The sequence below is a fragment of the Leopardus geoffroyi genome, chromosome A1, assembly GCF_018350155.1.
Source record: "Leopardus geoffroyi isolate Oge1 chromosome A1, O.geoffroyi_Oge1_pat1.0, whole genome shotgun sequence".
NCBI classification, from domain to species: Eukaryota; Metazoa; Chordata; class Mammalia; order Carnivora; family Felidae; genus Leopardus; species Leopardus geoffroyi.
Window position 1 is genome coordinate 21,798,445 of NC_059326.1, and position 21,547 is coordinate 21,819,991.

General features: G+C 42.3%; 1 protein-coding gene across 3 annotated transcripts in view; it reads left to right on the forward strand.

The window, feature by feature from the left end:
• Nucleotides 1–20,779, forward strand: part of EBPL (EBP like) — a 34,763-nt gene extending 13,984 nt beyond the window's left edge. Inside the window, exons 2-4 of one of the 3 annotated variants that reach the window (XM_045475720.1) lie at nt 12,478–12,547; nt 18,618–18,756; nt 20,236–20,779. In XM_045475720.1, coding sequence (XP_045331676.1) covers nt 12,478–12,547; nt 18,618–18,756; nt 20,236–20,470 — 444 coding nt within the window. In that variant the 3' untranslated portion in view covers nt 20,471–20,779. Of the gene's footprint in view, nt 1–5,667; nt 6,406–12,477; nt 12,548–18,617; nt 18,757–20,235 lie in introns of those variants that run through there. The other 2 variants (XM_045475730.1, XM_045475748.1) reach the window with 2 other exon arrangements.
• The last annotated feature ends 768 nt before the right edge of the window (nt 20,780–21,547 follow it).

The following is a 21,547-nucleotide window of genomic DNA, read 5'->3' on the forward strand; positions in this document are numbered from 1 at the left end:
TGCTGTCTCTTTCACTTTTGACCTCCAAACCTTTCCTGTGTCTCCTTGTCTTCCTGTTCTAGCTTTTGTCCTGCCTTCTCCCTCCAGAAAATCTGACTCCAGAAAGTCTTCTGTCATCTACCCAAAACTGCCAAGGGTAAAGAAATAGTGATTTGAAGATATCTAACAGCATTGTTTATATTTAAACTGAGGCAGAACAGCTTTTTTTTTTTTTTTTAATAATACAAAAAGAAGGGAATTAGAAGAAAGAAGAAAGCTGGTTTATCCCAAGTCTTGGGATGATTAGTTCCTTGTGGGAAAAGGGCTTTTTACATATTCTGGGTATGTGCGCGCAAACACACACACACACACACACACCATGCACACACACACCCCTCTGAGAGAAACCCCTGAGGCAGATTTCATCACTATTTTCTGGTTATTATTATATTCAGTATTGCCCCAACTCTTTGTGAGCTCTCTATCACGATGGACCACAGGCTATTTCTGGAGGGGTGTCAGGGAGTTACTGCCTCTCTTGCAGAAGCTGTGAGTCCCTTGGGGACAAAGACTATTACTTTCCCACCTTTGCATCTTCAAAGATGCACTGCCTGGCTGCATGGTTCATTTGCAAAACTGATTTCATCCCAAAGACCTCAAGATGTTTTATGACCATCAGTTCCATTAGCCAAATGAAAAGCAAGTTGGCTAGAGTGATGCTTTCCACTGGAGAATTTGTTTCTGCCCTTCCAAAATCACAGCCCCAAATCACAACCACTTTGTGGAAGAGATTCAGAGAAGCTTTTGTGTTATTCGAGATTTTACTTGTATGATATACCTGTTAGTGAAGCCCTTTGGGGCAAGAACCTCTGCATTTATTTACTCAAGCTAGTTCAAGTGATGGATGGGCACACAGGGCAACTCATGGAAATGCAGCAGAAACTGAGATGTAGCTGGGCCACTCGAGGTTGGTTCTGATTCACAGGCAGCTCTGCTTTAAGGTAACTTAACTGCCTCATGGCTCCCCTCTAGGTTTGCTTCTCTTTCTGTTACTTGCTGGCTTTCTCGCCCTTTATTCTTTTTGTGTATCCCCATAGTATCTACTCATATGCATGTATTTTTGGTTGAATTGTGTCCTCCCCTCAACAGAACATGTTGGAGTCCTAACCCTCAGTACATCAGAATGTGGCCCTACTTAGAGATGAGGTCTTTAGACAGGTAGTTAAATGAGGCCATTAAGGGTGGGCCTTCATCCAGTATGACTGGTGTCCTTTTAAAACAGGAAATTGAGGGGTACCTGGGTGGCTCAGTCAGTTGAGTGTCAGACCTTTGATTTTGGCTCCAGTCATGATCTCACGGTTCATGGGTTCGAACCCCACATCAGGCTCTGCTCTGACACCTTAGGGCCTGTTTGGGATTCTCTTCTGCACCTCCCCCTCTCTTGCATGTGTGCACTTGCATTCTCTCTCAAAATAAATAAATAAACTTAAAAAAAAGAAACAAAAAGGGGAAATCAGGACCCAGAGACACAAACATGTTCCATGTAAAGATGAAGGCAAAGATCAGGGTGATGCTTCTACAAGCCACAGAACACCAAGGATTGCAGGCAAACCCCTAGCATCTTGGAGAAGTTCTGGAATATGCTCTCCCTCAAAACCCTCAGAATGAACTAGCCGTGCTGACACGTTGATCCTGGACATCCGGCTTCCAGAACTGTGAGATGGTAAGTATTGTTCTAAGCCGCGCAGCTTGTGGTACTTTATTATAGCAGCCCTAGCAAATACTACACCTTCCTTACTCGTCCATGCTTCCTTGTAACTTGAGTTTATTCATAATGTCAAGTTGTTGTCTGCCTCTCATGACCTCTCCTACATACTTGCCTTCAGAATCAGTTTGGATTCACTCCCCTGTTTGTCAGTTTCTGTTTCAGAGAGTTAAGAATGTCATTGGCCCAGCCTGTCCCTGTTTGAATGTGGCTTTTTGGATAGGCCGCTTCGTAGGCCAGCAGCCAGCTTGTGAGTTGTCTGTTCTGGAGTCCTGTCATCCCTCCTTGTCCTCTGGCTCAGTCACCTCTAGCCAAAGCAGTGCCTGTCACTGTGTAAACCACAATTTCCCACGGCTATCCACTCTCTGGGGACTGGGGGGTAGCCTGGGCATGGCATGCATCATGATGAACACATCTAAAGAAATGCCCCGTACCATGTATGGAGAACAAGAAAGCCACCTTGGTCTAGGAAGGGGCTCAAGGGGCCAATAAGTCCCATATCCCCTTTGAAATAGGTACTTTACCAATAACCCAGACAGATATAGGTTGAAAACTTTCAGCCAATACCAGCTTTCCAGAAGTAAATAGCTCTGGTGATAAGAAAATTCTTCCTTATGGTGAGGTGAAATTAGTCTCCTTAGGACTTCTCTTCATTGGTCCTAGTTCTGCCCTATGCAACCCAAAAGGAAGTAGAATCCCCTGTCTACACTGCAGTGCCCCCTAGTGTCAGTGAATTCCACCATTTCTCCTGACCTGGTTTCCTGGCGCTTTTCTGTCCTCATTACTCAACACTGTTCCAGAGGGATCTGACTGTTACTCAGGAAGCCTGGGTCCAGGAGGGAAGGTAGAAAGATTATGGGTTTAGAGGTCTAACAGATGCACTCTTGAATGCTGGCTCTGCCATTTACCAGCTGTGAAATTCTGAACAGTACCTTTTCCCTACCACAAATCCTTTCTGTAAGGAGGAAGGGGAAGAAGGAAAGAAATTTTCTGTCTGTGTTTCCTTATTGTCTTCGTATGTTTGGGCTGCTATGACACAATACCACCGATTGAGTGGCTTATAAACAAAAATTTATTTTTCTCAGTTCAGGAAGCTTGCAGTCCGAGATCAGGCTGCTGTCATGGCAGGTGAGGGCCCTCTCCCTGGTGTCTGGATGGTGCCTTCTTGCTGTGTCCTCTTGGTGGAAAGGCTAGTGATCTCACTGGAGCCTCTTTCATAGAGTCATTAATCGCATTGAGGAAGGCTCTACCCTCATGACCTGAGCAGCTCCCAAAGGCCCCATCTTCTAATATCATCATCTTTGGGAATTAGAATTTCAACACATGCATTTGGGTGGGACACATTCACACCCTAGCATTTACCTATAAAGTATGGAAATATTTTCTTCAAAGCATTGTCATGAGGATTAAATAGAGCTTTGTAATGGGGCAGTATTTCTCAAACTTGAATGTACATAGGAATCACCCCAGGGATCTTTTCACAGTGCAGATTCTGATTCCATAAATCTAGGTCTGAAATTCTGCATTTCTAACAAGCTCTTGGGAGATGCCCAAGTTGGGATTCACGAGCCACATTTGAATTGCAAGGATGTAGGACACTTGGCATGATGCCTGGCACTTAGCAGAGTTCAGCAAAGGTTGATTCCGTCTTCTTCTGTCCTTTTCGTGACCCCTCTCGCCATACTCTGTCCTAGGATTAACTTTTAATTTTCATCCTGTCCCTGTGTAATAAAGTAACAATGCACTTGTCCAATTGAGATAAGCCTTGGAAAGTTTCCTTTCAAATCCTTAATCTGAGGAATAACTCTGTTGGCAGGGAAGGGCATATTCTTAAAAGATGTTTTCAAGTTCTAAATGAAACACTAAGCTGCCGCGATGTGGGCACAATAGAACTTTCGCGGGTTCTGAAAAGGCCAGGGCTGTCCTCCATTAATACCAGGCGGCAGTGCGTCTGCACCGGCAGGTTCCATCGAACAGAAGTCATCATGTCATTAAGGGGACGACAGCTGGGCAGCATAGATTTATGAAGTCACCAAAGCCTTGTCATCCAGGTCCATAGGAGGCTGAGCAGCTGATCCTTCCAGAAACAATGATGGGTGCTGTTGCCGTGACATGGAAAAATCAAGTCTGATTAGGCTGAGATTTTGTGAATCTGAATAGGAAATGCTAATAAATTTTGACAGGATTTACATAGTGATTCTATTCTATTCCACTTTAGTCTCCCACCCTTGATAATGAATGTTGTTCTGTTTTCTCTGGCTCTTCATTCAAACAAGCTAAAAACAAAAAGCTTGCAAATACATTAGAATACGAATTTAGCCTTTACAAATACTAGTACAAATTATAAAAAAAAAGAAATTTGGATTCTTTTTCTTTCTTATTTCCTTTTTTTTAATGTTTATTTTGGGGAGAGAGAGAGAGCAAGCGCACTAGTGGGGGAAGGGCAGAGAGAGAGGGGGACAGAGGACCTGAAGTGGGCTCTGTGTTGACAGCAGCAAGCTTAATGTAGGACTCGAACTCCCGAACCAACCGTGAGATCATGACCTAAGTCAAAGTCAGAGGCGCAACTAACTAAGCCACCCGGTGCCCCTCTTTTTTTTTAATTTTTTTATTTCTGTGAAGCCCTTTTTTCCCCCACTAAATTTTCTTTTAAAGGTTGAAATAGTAAATTGAGTATTTTCTCTAAAGTGGTCGTTGAATTACAGAGAGCAGTAACTTGCAGAGCCCAAACTTTTTTTGTTTTTATCTGAGCTTTGACTTGTAGTAGTTGTCTGAAAGCCTACAAAATACCGTGGTTATAATCACATGTCTGTAACACCTTAAATGAAAATTGGCACTGGCTGTGGTTACTTTTATTTGCCATGATACGTCTTAGCTTTTAAGTTGATTTTGTTAGCAGCACAATTAGATATATGGTTCCAATCATGTTTTAGAGCATCTAATAGGAACTTTTGTATGTTTTGAAACCAGAAATCCTGATCCGCAGAACTTGAACATTTAAATAAACAAACATTGTGGAATTTTCCTCATCACTATAGTTTCACTATAGTTGAAATTTTCAATTGTATGGTTGGAATTTTCACTATAGTTGAAAAATTAATAGCAGGAAGAAGATATTTTCAACATTTATTGCTTTATGATAACCCACACATGGAAAGGCTCCTGAACACTGCCATGAAACTCAGCAACGGTGTCTCGGGAATGAGATTGGGGGTCAGGAGGGAAAGAGTTGTCCCTTTCACTTTATACCTTTTTATTTAGTTCTTTTTTTAAACTTTCATTATCCCTTTAATAATATTTTTTAGTAATTAAAATAGTAAAGGTGCACCACCAGAAGAAATGTCATAGAATTACCATGTGATCCAGTAAGCCCACTTTTACATAAATATCCAAAGAAATCGAAACCAGGGACTTAGATACGTGCACGTAGCAGTATTATTCACCGTAGCCAAAAGGTGGAAGCAACCTAAATGTCCATCAGCAGATGAGCAGACCAACAAAATGTGGTGTGTGCATACAATGGAATATTATTCAGCCTTAAAAAGACATGCAGTTCTGGTACATGCCACAACACAGGGAAGCTTGTGGACATTATGCCAAGTGAAATAAGGCAGTCACAAAAAGATAAAAATTGGGTGATTCCACTTATATGAGGTACTTAGAGAAAAAGTAGAGTGCAGGTTGCCAGGGGCCAGGGATAGGGGGAGAATGAGGAGTTATTCAGAGTTTTACAGAGTTACACAGAGTTTCAGTTTGGGAAGACTCAGTTATGGAGGGAGATAAATGGTGATGGTTGCACAAGAATGTGAATGTACTCAACACCACTGAATCGTATACTTAAAATGATTAAAATGTAAATTGTATGTCTGTTTAACTACAGTAAAACAAAATTTTTTTTTTTGTTTTATTTACATTCTTTTTAGGGGAAAGAAAGCCAGGCCTGGGTACTCAAGACAGAGGAGCTGTGCATGCTCAGGCCTGGAGGAGTAAAAACCAGCCTGAGGCCTTCTGAGAACACACGTATAAGTGCCCTCAGCCCTGGCAAGGGAGCCCAAGGGGAGGGTCGGGGGCTCATCACTGTTTGGCTACAGTGCTGGGCAGGGAAGAGTCTGGACCCCACGAGGCCTCACAACGGCCTGCCCTTCGTACCCCTGGGCTACCATCCCTATCCTTCCTTCCACCTCTAAGCCTGCCTGCCAAGGCACAGCTCTAGGACTACCTCCTCCTGGAAGTCTTCCCTGATTGTCCCAACCATAGGCCCCCTCATCTTTTTCCAGTCTATATTGAATTAGAAGTTGATGTTACTCAGCTAGATAAGCTCTCTGAGGCCAGGGCCCAGGCTATTCTAAAGTTTAAAAAATAAATAAATAAATAAATAAATTTTAAAAAGTTCTGGCAATTGATTAAAAAATGTTATTCAATTAGTAATGTTATTCTTTCTTCCATGTCTCTTGTTCTCCCTGTCTGATTTTTTTTAATTAAATTTTTTTTTGGCAGGGGGAGGTAATTGTAGATTCACATGTGATTATAAGAAATAATACAGAGAAAGCCCATGTACACTTGGCTTAGCTTTCCCCAGTGGTAACATTTTTCAAAACTATAGTGTAAGGGTACCTGGGTGGCTCAGTCGGTTAAGCATCTGCCTCTTGATTTCGGCTCAGGTCATGATCTTGAGGTTCGTGAGATTGAGCCCTGCGTCCAGCTCTGCACTGACAGTGAAGAGCCTGCTTGGGATTCTTTCTCTCTTCTCTCTCTGCCCCTCCCGCACTCCCTCTCTTTCAAAATAAATACACTTTAAAAAATGTTAAAAAAAAAAACCGATAACATGTATAATATCGGTCATTGACGTTGGTGCAGTCCACTCATTCAGATTTCCCTAGATCCACTGGCACATGTGTGTGTATTAAGTTCTGCATCATTTTATCAACTGGTTAGGTTCAAGTGTCCACCACAACAGGATATCAAGCAGTTGCAACACCACAAGAATACCTAGTGTTTTCCTTTTGTATCAACTATCAACTCCCCCCACCTCCTCCAGCCACTAACCCCTGGCAACCACTAATATGTCCTCCATTTCTAAAATTTATCATTCCAAAAAGCGTTATATAAATGGGGTGAAAGGGGCACCTGGGTGGCTCAGTCGGTTAAGCGTCTGATTCTTGGTTTCAGCTCAGGTCATGATCTCACAATTTGTGAGTCTGAGGCCCGCATCAGGCTCTGCCCTGGCAGTGCTGAGCTTGCTTGGGGTTCTCTGTCTCCCTCTCTCTCTCTCTGCCCTTCCCCCACTCTCACTGTCTCTGTCTCAAAATAAATAAATTTTTAATGGATGAATGAATGAATGAATGAATGAATGAATGAATGAATGGAATCAGAGAGTATATAGTCTTTTGGAGTTGGCTTTCTTCGCTCAGCAAACCCCCTGGAGATCCATCCAGGTTGTTGAGTTATCAATAGTTGATTCCTTGTTACTGCTTGGGAGTGCTCCAGTATGAATGGACTGAGGTTTGTGTAACATTCACCTGTTGAAGGACATCCAGCGTTAAGCTATTACAGATAAAGCTGCTGTGGACATTTGTGTGCTTGTTTTTGTGTGAACATAAGTTTTTGTTTTTCTGGGATAAGTGCTTAAGAAAGTTGTTGGGTCCTATAGTATCTGCGTACTTCATTTTAGAAGAAACTTCCAGACTCTGGTTTTCCAGAATGGTATCATTTTCATCCCACCAGAAATGTGATCCACATCCTTGTCAGTATTTGGTGTGGTCACTATTTTTTATTTTGCCATCCTGATAGGTGTATAGTACTAACTCGTTGTGGTTTTAATCGGCATTTCCCTGTCCGCTAATGACGTGGAACATCTTTTCATGTGTTTGCTGTCTGTATATCCTCTTTGGGGAAATGTGTCTTCATTTCTTTTGCCCATTTTCTAAATGGATTGTTTGGGTGTTAGTGGTGGTTTAACTGTTACTCCCCCCCTTTATTTCTTATTCTTTTAGTAAACATTTGTCAGCATGTACATCTATCAGGCATTTGGGATACAGAGATAAAAGACAAAGACTTTTCCCTAAAGGAACTGACAGTTTTGAGGAAGAGATAAGCAAGCAGGTTTCTATGTAGGAGAGGCACCCACTTCCCACCAAGAGAATCAGGGAAGCCTTGCTTCCTGGAAGAGGCAGCATCCAATCAGCATGTGGAGGCATGAATATATTTTTTATACTTTACATATATTACAGCTGACCCTTGAAGTCATGAGTTGTACTGCACAGGTCCACTTACAGGGAAGCCTTGCTTCCTGGAAGAGGCAGCATCCAATCAGCATGTGGAGGCATGAATATATTTTTTATACTTTACATATATTACAGCTGACCCTTGAAGTCATGAGTTGTACTGCACAGGTCCACTTACATGTGGGTTGTTTTGATAAATACGGTACAATACTGTAAGTGTTTTTTCCTTATGGTTGTCTTAATAATTAATTTTCTCTGGCTCACTTTATTGTCAAAATATAGTATATGATACATATGGCATGCAAAATATGTGTTAATCAATTGTTTATGTTATCAGTAGGGCTTCCAGTCATCAGTAGGCTGTTGGTAGTTAAGTTTTTGGAGAGTTAAAAATTATATATGGATTTTTGACTGCACAGGGATTGGTGCCCCTAACCTGTGTTGTTAAACAGTCAGCTGCAGGGGCGCCTGGGTGGCGCAGTCGGTTAAGCGTCCGACTTCAGCCAGGTCACGATCTCGCGGTCCGTGAGTTCGAGCCCCGCGTCGGGCTCTGGGCTGATGGCTCAGAGCCTGGAGCCTGTTTCTGATTCTGTGTCTCCCTCTCTCTCTGCCCCTCCCCCGTTCATGCTGTGTCTCTCTCTGTCCCAAAAATAAATAAACGTTGAAAAAAAAAAAAGATTTAGAAAAAAAAAAAACAGTCAGCTGCATACTGCCATTACATTTGAGACATTAATATAGTAAGAAATATAGAGTGCCTTCTAAAAGCCCTTCAAGGTATCTTTCTAAGTAATTCGTTATATGAACTTGTCATTGTCATTAATTCAAGATTAGCAAACGCTGGACACAAGATATCATCCTGGGTTCTTTTTTTTTTTTTTTTTTTTTTTTTAATTTTTTTTTTTTCAACGTTTATTTATTTTTGGGACAGAGAGAGACAGAGCATGAACGGGGGAGGGGCAGAGAGAGAGGGAGACACAGAATCGGAAACAGGCTCCAGGCTCTGAGCCATCAGCCCAGAGCCTGACGTGGGGCTCGAACTCCCGGACCGCGAGATCGTGACCTGGCTGAAGTCGGACGCTTAACTGACTGTGCCACCCAGGCGCCCCCATCCTGGGTTCTTAAAGATTCTAAGATAAGACAACATCCCAGACCCTAAAGATGTCTGATCCAATGAGGACGGGAGATCCATAACCAGCAGACAGTTGACTATAGAAGCACAAACTTAGGAACACAGGAGATTGAGAAATTTGTCGCTAAGAGGTTTGGGAAGATTTCTTGGAGAGGAAGGATTTGAGCTGGCATTTGAAAAAGTAATAGAAGTTAAACAGGTAGATATAAAAGGGAGAAATTTTGTTAAAAACTCATAGGTCCCTGCTTGTTATAGATTGCCAGATCCCCATCTTGTTCTTACTCACAGAGTTGCTTCTGAGGAAAGGTCCTGGACCTAATGCCAGAGTCTGTGTTTTACTAATGCTCCAGTTAAAGAGATTGTGACTGGAAGTCATGTCTAGTTTTAGGATGAGATCCACAATCTAATTTTAGGAGGTCCTTTATCTTACAGATAGATGGGCTGAGCCCTATAGAGGGTCAAATTCAGCCCAGCCTTACTGCTCCCACTGGCCAGACCAGTGGCTGTATTTTATCTAGAGAGTCCCCAGGCCAAGCCAGGAAAGTGGTGTGGATTTCCTGCTATGTTTCTGCTAAAAATAAAAAAAAAAAAAAATGATTGGTGAAAATAAAGTGTTTCAAAGTGGATGGGGAGTACTTCTTATTTTTAAATATTGCTGTTATATCCTATGTAATTTTTTAAAATCTCCTTTAAAGAATATAATGTTTACATATACTCTGAGGTAAACCCCATTTACCAAGTAAGTAACGTAACAAAACAAACCAACTTTAAAGCTTCTGTTTGGCAGGGATTAGCATGGGTAAGAAAATGGAAGATATTAATGAGATGGGGAGAAAATCAGATTTCTTCTCTCAGTCAGAGAAAAGAAAGGCAATTACAAACTGTAATGTAAACAAAAATATAAGAAAGTCAGGGCCCAAATACGTAGCAAACTAAAATATAGTATGATTTTGAGAAATTTGTGAGTGTAATAAGGGATATTCCAGCTGCCACATTCTTCTTAAATGACAAGTCAAAATACTCAATCTGGAGAGAGAGAAGTTGCAGCCCTTTGCAGTGAATGACGTTTACATAATCACCATGTTGTAAATGCTGTTGATTTTCAGCTTTTAGAATCTACATATAAATAAAATAGGAAGACAAATAACGTTTACAGAACAAGAATGGAAATGTAATCAATCTCAGCAGTGTACAAAGTAGACAGGAGTGGGGCACTGGAAATGGGGAAGAAAAGAAGAAAGCATGGTGGGGGCTAGCATTCTCCTCTCAGATGCTGTGCAACACTGATGAGTAAGTTGAGGTTTTAAGTTTACTACTTAAGTTACAAATTTGGGTAACTAATGGAAGAATTAAAGAGAATAATATAGCTATTTGAAAGGTTTAGGACATGCCACTCTAAGCTATGCCACTTTGGCATATTGATTATTTTGAGTGGAAGGCAATTGGAAAGCAGCAGATGTGGGAAGGCTTTCTACCTTAGGCTTTCTGGCCTCTTCCTTTCTACCTAAAATCAGATCGTTAAATTTCCCATGAGAAAGGTGCCCTCCCTGTACCAGGAAGAGAAGAATGTTCTTATCACCAGACACTGGGAGTCGATGCTGAAATGGGCCTCTACAAACAAACCTACTAAAATAACCCTTATCTTCCATTAGTTTCCCTCATATATTTCTTAGTCACTTTCCCACAATTTACTGTCCCTAGTCCAAGCCCCTTTGTCTTGTCACATCTCCATAATTTATTGTTCTTTGTGTAAAAAAGTATATAAACCTTTTGGCCTAATAGCTTCTTTGGGTCTTTGTTTTCCTTTTAAGGACTTCCATGTACATGTAAAAATATTAAATAAAATTTGCGTGCTTTCCTCCTGTTAGTCCATCATGTCAGTTAATTCTTAGGCCAGCTCCTGGGTCTAAGAGCGCAGAAGGAAGGTTTTCCACCCCTATGCTGCCCAAAAACCTGTAGAGTGTGGGGAAGCAGAGGGTAGACATCTATTAAATCATAGTTTTTCAGGATTGGCAGTTAATTGAGAATGTCTAAAGAAATAGCAGTGTCAAGTATATTGTGAGTTAGGACAATAATCCCCAGAACTAAATACAGAAGTGGCTCTAAATGGTAAACTCTGGGAAGCAGCACTATAAGTGAGTAGGGAATAGGGAGAGATACGATTTTAATGTCATATAAGCAGTTGCGTTGATAAAAAGAAATGGGAAAAAAAAGTTGTATTGACCAGCGATAAAATTTGTTCAAAGGAGCGACCCCTGGGTGGCTCAGTCGGTTCAGTGTCTGACTTCAGCCCAGGTCATGATCTCCTGGTTTGTGAGTTTGAGCCCCACATCGGGCTCTGTGCTGACAGCATGGAGCCTGCTTCAGATCTCCTGCCTTGCTCTCTCTGCTCCTCCTCTGCTTGTGCTCTCTCTCTCAAAAATAAATAAACTTAAAAAAAATTTTTTTTTAATTTGTTCAAAGGAGCAGCATGCCAGTCAGATTCCCCAGTGAATTCTAATTAATTAGTTTTGAAATTTTAAGCAAAGAAACATTTCGGTGATAGAAAAATACTAAGTGTGATTGCAGGTATTTTATTAACTAAAATTTATTTATTTATTTATTTTTTATTTTTTTAATTTTTTTTTTTCAACGTTTATTTATTTTTGGGACAGAGAGAGACAGAGCATGAGCGGGGGAGGGGCAGAGAGAGAGGGAGACACAGAATCGGAAACAGGCTCCAGACTCTGAGCCATCAGCCCAGAGCCCGACGCGGGGCTCGAACTCACGGACCGCGAGATCGTGACCTGGCTGAAGTCGGACGCTTAACCGACTGCGCCACCCAGGCGCCCCTTAACTAAAATTTAAAATGTAGCCTGTAAGCGTTTTAATTTTCCTAAATTTGCCCTATGTGCAGGAAAAAGAATTATTTCAGGTCTGATACAGATAGGTGAATACCACTTTTGTTAAGAGAGATCTTGGATTTTTTTTTTTTTTTTTTTTTTGAGACAAGACAAAATGAACTGCTGTGAGGTACCTCTCAAAGGTACAAAATTTTTGGAATCATCCAGAATTTAGCCTGTTTAATATAACATTTAAACTCTTTCCTTGTGCAAAATTTTCAACTTATTTTTTCCCATAAGAACACACCTCTAAATTTATAATGCCAATCATTGAAAAACAGCATTTATTATATAAACATTCCCTCTGTCTGCAAGGCCTGGGCATCAGTCTCTAGGATCACACCCCACTGGCTTGTGTAGGTGCTTGCAGGTACCATGTTCAGAGGGAGCAGACCAGGAGGTGGGCTCCTGGGGACGTGGCCATGTGAAGCCGTGTATCTCCGGTGCCATCCTGTGGTTGTGATGCTGAATTAGAGCATGTTTTCATTTTCTCTCCAGGAAGGCCCTTTTGTCTACTTGTCTTTCGTAGGAAACATCGCAGATTCCGAAGGCTTGATTGCTTCATTGTGTGAGTAATTTAAAATGTTTGCATTTGAAACGTTTGAGGAGATTAATTGCAAGTGTGGCTGTCCATTAAATGAGTACCTGTAGCACAAATTGTATGATTTCATTTATGTGAAATGTCCAGAATAGGTGAATCTAAAGACACAGATTATAGGTTAGTGGTTGCCTAGAACCATGCGGAGAAGGGGTGCCAGAGGAGGGGGGTGAAGAATGAATGACTGATAATGGGTATGGGTTTCTTTGCGGGGGGGAGGGGTTAATGAAATGTTTGAAAAATTTCATTGTGATGATTCAAATCTGTGAGTGTACCGAAACCCATTGAATTGGACACTTCAGATGGGTGCCTTGTATGACACATGAATTATATCTCAATAAAGCTGTATACTAAAAAATATTCTTAGTGCAGACTGAAGAGTTTGCAGTATTTAAACTGGGTGTTTCCCATATTTTTAATATCAGCTCTCAGTTTATTATATATATGTATCTGTAGTCTTGTAGATAATTTCCAAAACTCCTGCTGCTCTGCAGAGCTATTAACTGGTTTTCCCTATCTTCTTCATGCTTACTGTAAATCAGTTGACGTTCCATCAGTTAGTATCGACTTCCTCTCATGTACTGTGTCAATTTTGACAAGTGAGCCATGTAACAACAGAGTCCTTTGCCACTATTACAGAACTGCCTTGTGCAAGGTAACTTCTTTCAGATTTTGCTTCTGAAATTCTGCGTCATTTGTCTCATTTCTTCCATGATTCTGAAATCAGATCCTCCAGCCAGGATCTGTGTTGGGACTCCGGTTCATCACTTGTGTTAGGAAACTTCTGGAGAATTGAGAGAGCTATAGTTAGTGCTTCTCAAAGCAAACCATGTGTCATCTTTGATGCCTGCCAGGTCCTAGCCAATGGTAGCTCAGGGAGCCTGATCCCCACTTTAGGAGTGAAATGCTGCTTGTGCACCTTTGTGTGTGTAATGTGATGAGTTGGCCAGATTAAACTGTGCTTGGGAATTGCCTGGGAGGCCCGAAGGCTGAAAGACCCCAGCCTAAGTCATTGTCCTCCACCCTGGCTGTCTGGCCTGGCATCAGAGCAAGTGAACAGCCCAGATTTGACTTAGTCCCATGAAATGCAAATGTCTAACATGATTTTTATCAGTCATCTTCAGTTTACATTTTTTGCCTTAAAAAAAGTGAAAGCCCATTTAATGGTGGGGTCCTTTATTCTTGAGAAAAGGAAAATCCAATAGATTAAAGTAGTACTTCTCAGACTTTAAAGTGCACCAGATTGCCTTGGGCTCTTGTTAAAATACAGATTCTGATTCAGAGGGTCTAGGGTAAGGCCTCCCAGATGTGGATCAGTAGACTATCCTTAGATTCACAAGGATGTAGAGCTGGCTTATAAGCATTATGTGGACCCTGTTAAAGGAGAATGATTCATGCCACTGGTTAAAGATGATAAAGAAGAATTTATTTAGGAGGTACTACTACAGTGGGGGCTTGTAGCAGGGGAGAAAGATCGGGCTCAACTCCAAATACAGCAAGGAAGGTGGACCTTTTTTTTAATGTTTATTTATTTTTGAGAGAGACAGAGACAGAGTGTGAGTGGGGCAGGGGCAGAGAGAGAGGGAGACAATCTGGAGCAGGCTCCAGGCTCTGAGCAAGCTGTCAGCACAGAGCCTGACTCAGGGTTCGAACTCACAAACTGTGAGATCATGACCTGAGCTGAAGTTGGACACCCAAACAACTGAGCCACCCAGGCGCCCCAGGAAGGTGGAGCTTTATAGCCAAGAAGCAGGTGGGGTCAGTGGATGGAAAATTACTAAGAAGAAACATTGAGGTTTGGAGGGTTCTTTTTTTTTTTTTTTTTTTTAATTTTTTTTTTTTCAACGTTTATATATTTTTGGGACAGAGAGAGACAGAGCATGAACGGGGGAGGGTCAGAGAGAGAGGGAGACACAGAATCGGAAGCAGGCTCCAGGCTCTGGGCCATCATCAGCCCAGAGCCCGACACGGGGCTCGAACTCACGGACCGTGAGATCGTGACCTGAGCTGAAGTCGGACGCTTAACCGACTGAGCCACCCAGGCGCCCCAAGGAGGGTTCTTAATAGACTGACTCAACAGGATTCTTGCTGCAGGCAGGCCAGGGTGATATGACATACAGGGTGTAGATGAGGAATTTGATCAGTTATCAAGAGTGATCAAGTATCTGCACCCCCATGTTCACGGTAGCATTATTCACAGTAGCAAAGGCATGGAAACAACCTAAGTATCCATTGATGAATGAATGGATAAAGTGTGTGTGGTGTGTGTGTGTGTGTGTGTGTGTGTGTGTACGTGTGCATGCAGTGGAATACTATTTAGCCATAAAAAATCAAAAAATTCTGCCATTGTGACAACATGGTTGTACCTTGAGGGCATTGTGCTAAGCGAAACAAGCCAGACAGAGAAAGACAAATACTATATAATCTCACTTATGTGTGGAATCCTAATTAAAAAAAAAAGGCAAAAACAAAACTGAAACTCCTAGAAAAAGAGATCAGATTTGTGGGGTGTGGAGATTGAGGGAATTGGATAAAGGTGATTAAGAAGTGCAAACCTCGGGGCGCCTGGGTGGCGCAGTCGGTTAAGCGTCCGACTTCAGCCAGGTCACGATCTCGCGGTCCGTGAGTTCGAGCCCCGCGTCGGGCTCTGGGCTGATGGCTCAGAGCCTGGAGCCTGTTTCCAATTCTGTGTCTCCCTCTCTCTGCCCCTCCCCCGTTCATGCTCTGTCTCTCTCTGTCCCAAAAATAAATAAAACTTGAAAAAAAAAAAAAAATTAAAAAAAAAAAAGAAGTGCAAACCTCTAGTTACAAGATAGAGGAGTACTGAGGATGTAATGTACCACATAATGACTCTAGTTACCACTGCTATAAGTTTTCAAGAGAGTGGATCCAAAGAGCTCTCATCATCAGGAAGAAAGCACCTCTTTTTCTTATTTTTTTTTTTGTATCTGTGTAAAGTAATGGATGTTCACTAAACTCATTGCAGTCATTTCACAACAGATGTAAACCAAGTCAATGTGTTGCACACCTTATACCTACCCAGTGCTGCTTGTCAGTTACATCTCAACAAAACTGGTGGTGGGGGAAGCGAGCAGATACCAAGAAAGGGGGATTTTTGCTGTCGTGACCTAGTAGGATTCTTGGCTAAAACTGGACTAAGCGAGCCAAGGACAGAGCCCTGGACGGGGGGCCTTGTTGAGGAGAGGGCTCAGAGGACCCCAACTCAAACTTGGTCAAGAACACAGTCTTTGTCACCCCTCACCCTCTCCTAATCACTCTGGGGTGAAGGGCCCAGCTGTGGCTCAGGGACTGGGATCCTACTCCAGCCCCAGCGTGTCTTTCCCTCTAAACTTCTGCCTGAGCCTGGCAGTCAGTCACAGAATAAATGATACTAATCACATCATCAGGCTTACTAACACTCTGTTTGCCCTTTTGCTTTCTAGGTGTTTAACCAGCAGAAAAAATGACCAGAGTTAGGTGGCAGAGGAGGAGATGCCAGAGGCTTGATGCGCTGGGACCACCTTCCTCTCCAGCAGTGACCCCGGGCCCCATCCACGCGCGTGCAGGCAGGCATACACACACACACACACACACACACACACACACACACACACACAGTCTCCTTCAGCTCTGCTGAACTAAATGTGATTTTAGACACACTGTGTTCCCTCCATTCCAGGCCTTTGTGGCGCGCGTGCTCCTCCCTGAAGCACCCTCTCCTTCACCCAGTTCATGGGTCACCTCTTGTGGTGTAAGGCCCGAGATTAAAATCCGTTATTATGTGTGCCTTGACATCTGATAAAATCTGGAGGGACTCACATGGCCTAACCATAAGAGGAACCCCACTCTGCTTCCTCATGTGAGGTCCCCTAGCCAAGCGACCCTCCTTGTCACAGGGACCAGGCATGGTGCCTACGGGTCCCTGAGGAGCAAGTGGGCTTCACTTCCTTGCCAGCCCCCCAAATTATTGGAGGAAGCCAATCCCATCTTGCCTCAGGAACCAGGGGCCACCCCATTGTCGTTACTGCAGAGCTGGCTCCTGTGGCCCCCCCGTGCAGCCCTGTGTGGTGCAGTGTCATCTCTCCCCAGGCTGTGAGTGTGTGTGACTAGTAAATTGCCATCAACCTCATCTATCCAGTGCGACCTGTCTTGTGTGGCCATCCCTATAACCCGAGGGTGGGACTCCTTCCCTCACCAACGGGGGGAAGAGGAAGTGATCAAAACACCTCACCTCCCTCATCTGGCTTAAAGTGTCACTTCCTCCATGTCCCATGCTCAGTTGCCATCACTTATGACAGGGTCCAACCTCATGGAACGGGAGCTTCCAGCGGGCCACCTGTGCCCTAGGCCCTAGCTGATGCTACCTTCCCCAGGCCCAGCACAGAACCTTCCATATGCTCCAGAAGATTTGTTGAATTAAAGAATGAACGAATGGTGTTATTTTTGAGTGTCTAAACAACTACTAATCTCTTAGTTCCTAAAGCACTGACATTTTTCTTAAGTGACACTTCCTTAGACTTGGGGTGCACTAGAGGGAACACTTCAGGTATTGTGTCTGTGTTTAGATTTACAGGAAAAGCTTCCTTTCACTAGTATGTTGTTTTTCAGTTCATTCCTGGGCTGGCGGTCGGCTAAGGACTAGCAGGAAAGCTCTGCCTGTCCTGCTGGCCCTGTCTGGCCTTTCAGAGTCTCTGCTCAGCTTGTGTCTGTGTGTTATCTCATTAAATGACTAATCCTGTTTATTGGCCTTTCTTTCTGCCAAGACAGCCTTTCATTAGAACCTGTTGTCCCTAGCCCTGAGGGATCCTACCTTGGGCCATTAATAGAGACTAGAGCTTTGTCCTGCTGCTTCACCAATCCCGATTATGTAGCTAATATTTGATGATTCATACCTTGTCTAAATAATGTGAGAATAATATTGAAAGGAGAGAAGAGGTGAGACTTTCATTTAAAAATATTTTTTTTAATGTTTATTTTTGAGAGAGAGAGACAGAGTGTGAGCTGGGGAAGGGGCAGAGAGAGAATCCAAAGCAGGCTCCAGGTTCTGAGCTGTCAGCACAGAGCCTGATGTAGGACTCGAACCCACCAACTGTGGGATTGGATCATGACCTGAGCTGATGTCAGACGCTTAACCAGCTGAGCCACCCAGGTGCCCCGAGACTTTGATTTTTTTTACTCTGATCATTTGAGATCTTAGGACTGGCATGTATTAGTTTGATAAATTAAAAAAAGGGAAGAGGGAGAGAGGGAAGGAGGGAGAGAGGGAAACAGAGAGGAAGGAAGGAAGGGTGGGTTGGCTCTCCCAGTGCATGGCTCCCAGTCCTGCTCTAAAAAGACTTTCTCACCTCATTCTTTCTAGAAGAAACAATCCTGATAATGGGGTCTGGAAAGATCTTTTAGGGCATGCCCACTCCCTGGTGAACACATTTGAGGCCTTTGTGGTGGCTGTTGTTAGTGACTCCTGTCTGGACTGAAACATCCCGTTTGTCCATGTGGGATTCATTCTCTGTGTCATTACCATTCCACCCTCCTCCCCCCGAACCTCCCCACTGCCAGTACAGGGCTCAATTTCTCTTCAATTATTAATAAACACATGTTTTTTTAATAAACATTTCCTTAATAATAATTTTCCCACATCTAGATTATACCTACAGACTTTATATGGGAATTTTGAAGTAAGGAACTGTAACACAGTTAACAAGCTAATTATTAGAGATGGTCTTTGCAAAATCTGGCTGTGTTGAATTAATTCAGAATTCTGTTGCTTATAGTAATGATAGCAGGGGTGAAAAGGGCACATGTATGCAAGCACTTTGGGAATGAAATCCTTTTACAAATATACCAAGATATTGTTATTAGTACTTGTGCGGTAAATGCGTTTCAGCCTCCGTTCTCCTCTTGCCTTCCACTAAGGCATTATGGGCAGCGTAGGGAGTGACAGTTTCTCTTTTTGTCTCCTCGTTAGGGGAAAAAAGGTCATTTTCACTGACTGTCATAAAAATAGTTGCCAGATGAGTAACAAAATGTATTTCACTTTTAGGGAAAGAATATGGCAAAGCTGATGCAAGATGGCTTTATTTTGACCCAACCATTGTGTCTTTGGAAATTCTGACTGTTGTCTTGGATGGGTCTCTGGCATTGGTCCTCATTTATGCCATAGTCAAAGAGAAATATTATCGGTAAGTGCTCTTCTCCTGGCCTGCTGAAGAGAGGAGAAACATTAGCTGTCTCAATGCCTACATGGCATTTGGAGTAGATTAGGACCACATTCATTTGTTAGATTAGAAATGAAAATTGTTCAATATTAGATAGGAAGCGTGGTGCCACCAGGATAATTTCAGATGATTCAAAATAAAAACTATAGGAAATAGGATTGTAGGGACCATGTAGTCATTCTACGAGGAAGGAAGTGTGAAGAGCATTGGATGATTTTTCACCAATATTTTGGAAAGTAAAGGGTAATGCCTCCAACCCTTTCCCAATCGCCCCCCAAATCTTGAAAACTCCTATTCCAGGGGCGCCTGGTTGGCTCAGTCGGTTGAGCCTCCGACTTCAGCTCAGGTCATGATCTTGCCATTCGTGAGCTTGGGCCGCATCCAGAATCCACTTCAGATCTTCTGTCCCTCCCCTCTTTCTCTGCCCCTGCCCCACTCTCACTGTCTGTCTCAAAAATAAAAAAAACCTTAAAAAAAAAAAAGAAAGAAAACTCCTATTTCACTTTACACCAAGTAAATTCTCTTAATTTGGAATTAGATATGCAGGATAAATCTTTTCAGAAACAGGTTGTGGAGGGTGTGAGGAAGGCAGGAGAGAGGAAAGGGAGGAGAAAGGTGGAAGATTAACCACTGTCAGTCAGACTCTGAGACTTTCAACTCTCTTCCCTCCCTCCTACCCTTTCCATTCCTTTCCTTCTTTCAGACAAAGTGACTTGGGCAAATAGGATGCTATCCTGGGGATGATTCCCAAAACAATGTCAAATAGGCACAATTGCATTCAACTTTTTAGCGTCTTGAATCAAAGAAGTATTTTTTAAAGCTTCGTCACAGAATTTCAGGTTTGAACGAAACCTCTAAGGTCATTTAGTCCACTTTCCTCCCACCCAATTTTACTTAGATAGTTGGCAGGAAAAATTAAATTTCTTCCTGGTGTCTTGATATATCTTTGTCTCTATGATCTTGGTTGTAGATTTACTACCTGCACCCATTTGTTTAGTACTTGAACCATCTATAATATCTGCATTGTTGAGTACTTACATATCCACATATCTCGTTTACTCTCCACCATATTCCTTGAGGAAGGAACTGTTATTACTATCCCCTTTTACAGCCAGTAAAATTGTGGCTTGTAGCAAGATTCGCATCTAGGTCTCTCTTTGCTGGGTGAGATGTGACCTCCATAAATCTTCCTAAGAGTGGAACAGGATACCTAATCTTCTAGGAAGGGCAGTATTGCTTCTCCAGAGAAAGCATGGATCTCCCATGAATTAGATTGACTTGCCCCATTGAAGGAGCACTGTGGGAAACCTGAGGTCCAACTTCAGAGAGGTCTTCTGCTGGAAGACGGTGTTAATGCTGCCATTTAAGAAAAGATGTCAGGATTCAGGGTGACAGGCTGGGCTGAGCTGGCAGCTTCATCCCGTGTTTCTTTCTCTCTAACAGGCATTTCCTACAGATTACCCTGTGCGTGTGTGAATTATATGGCGGGTGGATGACCTTCTTCCCGGACTGGCTTATGGGAAGCCCTAACCTCAACACCGACAGTTGGCTCTACTTTGGGGTCTATCTGGTATTTTTCAATAGTGTGTGGGTTCTGATCCCAGGACTGTTACTGTGTCAGTCATGGGTGGAACTCAAGAAAATGTATTACAAAGGAACCAGTAAAAAGTTTCAGTGACTTTTCAAAATCACAAACACTGATTTCTTGCTTTATAAGCCAGAATGGATCAAACCTTCTTGTTTGGCCAAAATGTAATGCATTCCAGTGTATACTTTCCTTTTATAGTGTTGTTCCTCAGCAGCTTATTTCAAATTGATTGCAAGGTGGCAAGTCTTTGTTTTTGTTTTTGTTTTTGTTTTTCAATTAAATGACAATATGGGGAACAGAGAGTAAATTTTAACTTGTAATAATAACATCTTTAATTATACACTTTTATGGCTCTATTAATTGTTCCACATTATTAAAGCCAATTATCATAAAATGCTATAGAGCATATTATATTAATTTTTTATTCCAAGAACCTATTGTTGCCTCAGCTTTTTTAAAAATGTAAATAAATCCAAGTTAGTTAACATATAGTGTGATAATAATTTCAGAAATAGAATTTAGTGACTCATCACTTGCCTCAGCTTTTAATCCTCTCACTTATCTTTCGGTTACCAAAGTGAGACCAGACATGAAATGAATTCTCCTATTTTACATTTGTCCTTTATCAAATTTGTGAAGCCAACAGATATGATAGTAGCAGAACCCTGTGAGTAGATTAGAAATGGACCAAGTTTCACACAGACAGGTGACACAAAAGGATACAAAAAGCTGCAATAAGTTTGACTGCACTAAAAGTACTCTGTTCATCAGGTCACCACTAAGAGAGTAGAAAAGGAACCCAGAAGGTAGAAGGTATTTGCAGTACATACTACTGACAAAGGACCCATCCTGAATAAAGAACTCCTGTCAGTCGATTAGAAAATCAAATCGAAAGTTAACAAAATATTTATGTTTTTTGTGGGTTTTTGTTTTTTAATTTTTTAAATATTTATTCATTTTTGAGAGAGAGAGACGGAGCTCAAGCGGGGGTGGGCAGAGAGAGAAGGAGACAGAATCCCAAGCAGGCTCCAGGCTCTGAGCTGTAAGCACAGAGCCGGACGCAGGGCTCGAACCCACGAGCCATGAGATCATGACCTGAGCCGAAGTCAGACACTTAACCGACTGAGCCACCCAGGCACCCCTTAACAAAATATTTGAATAACTACT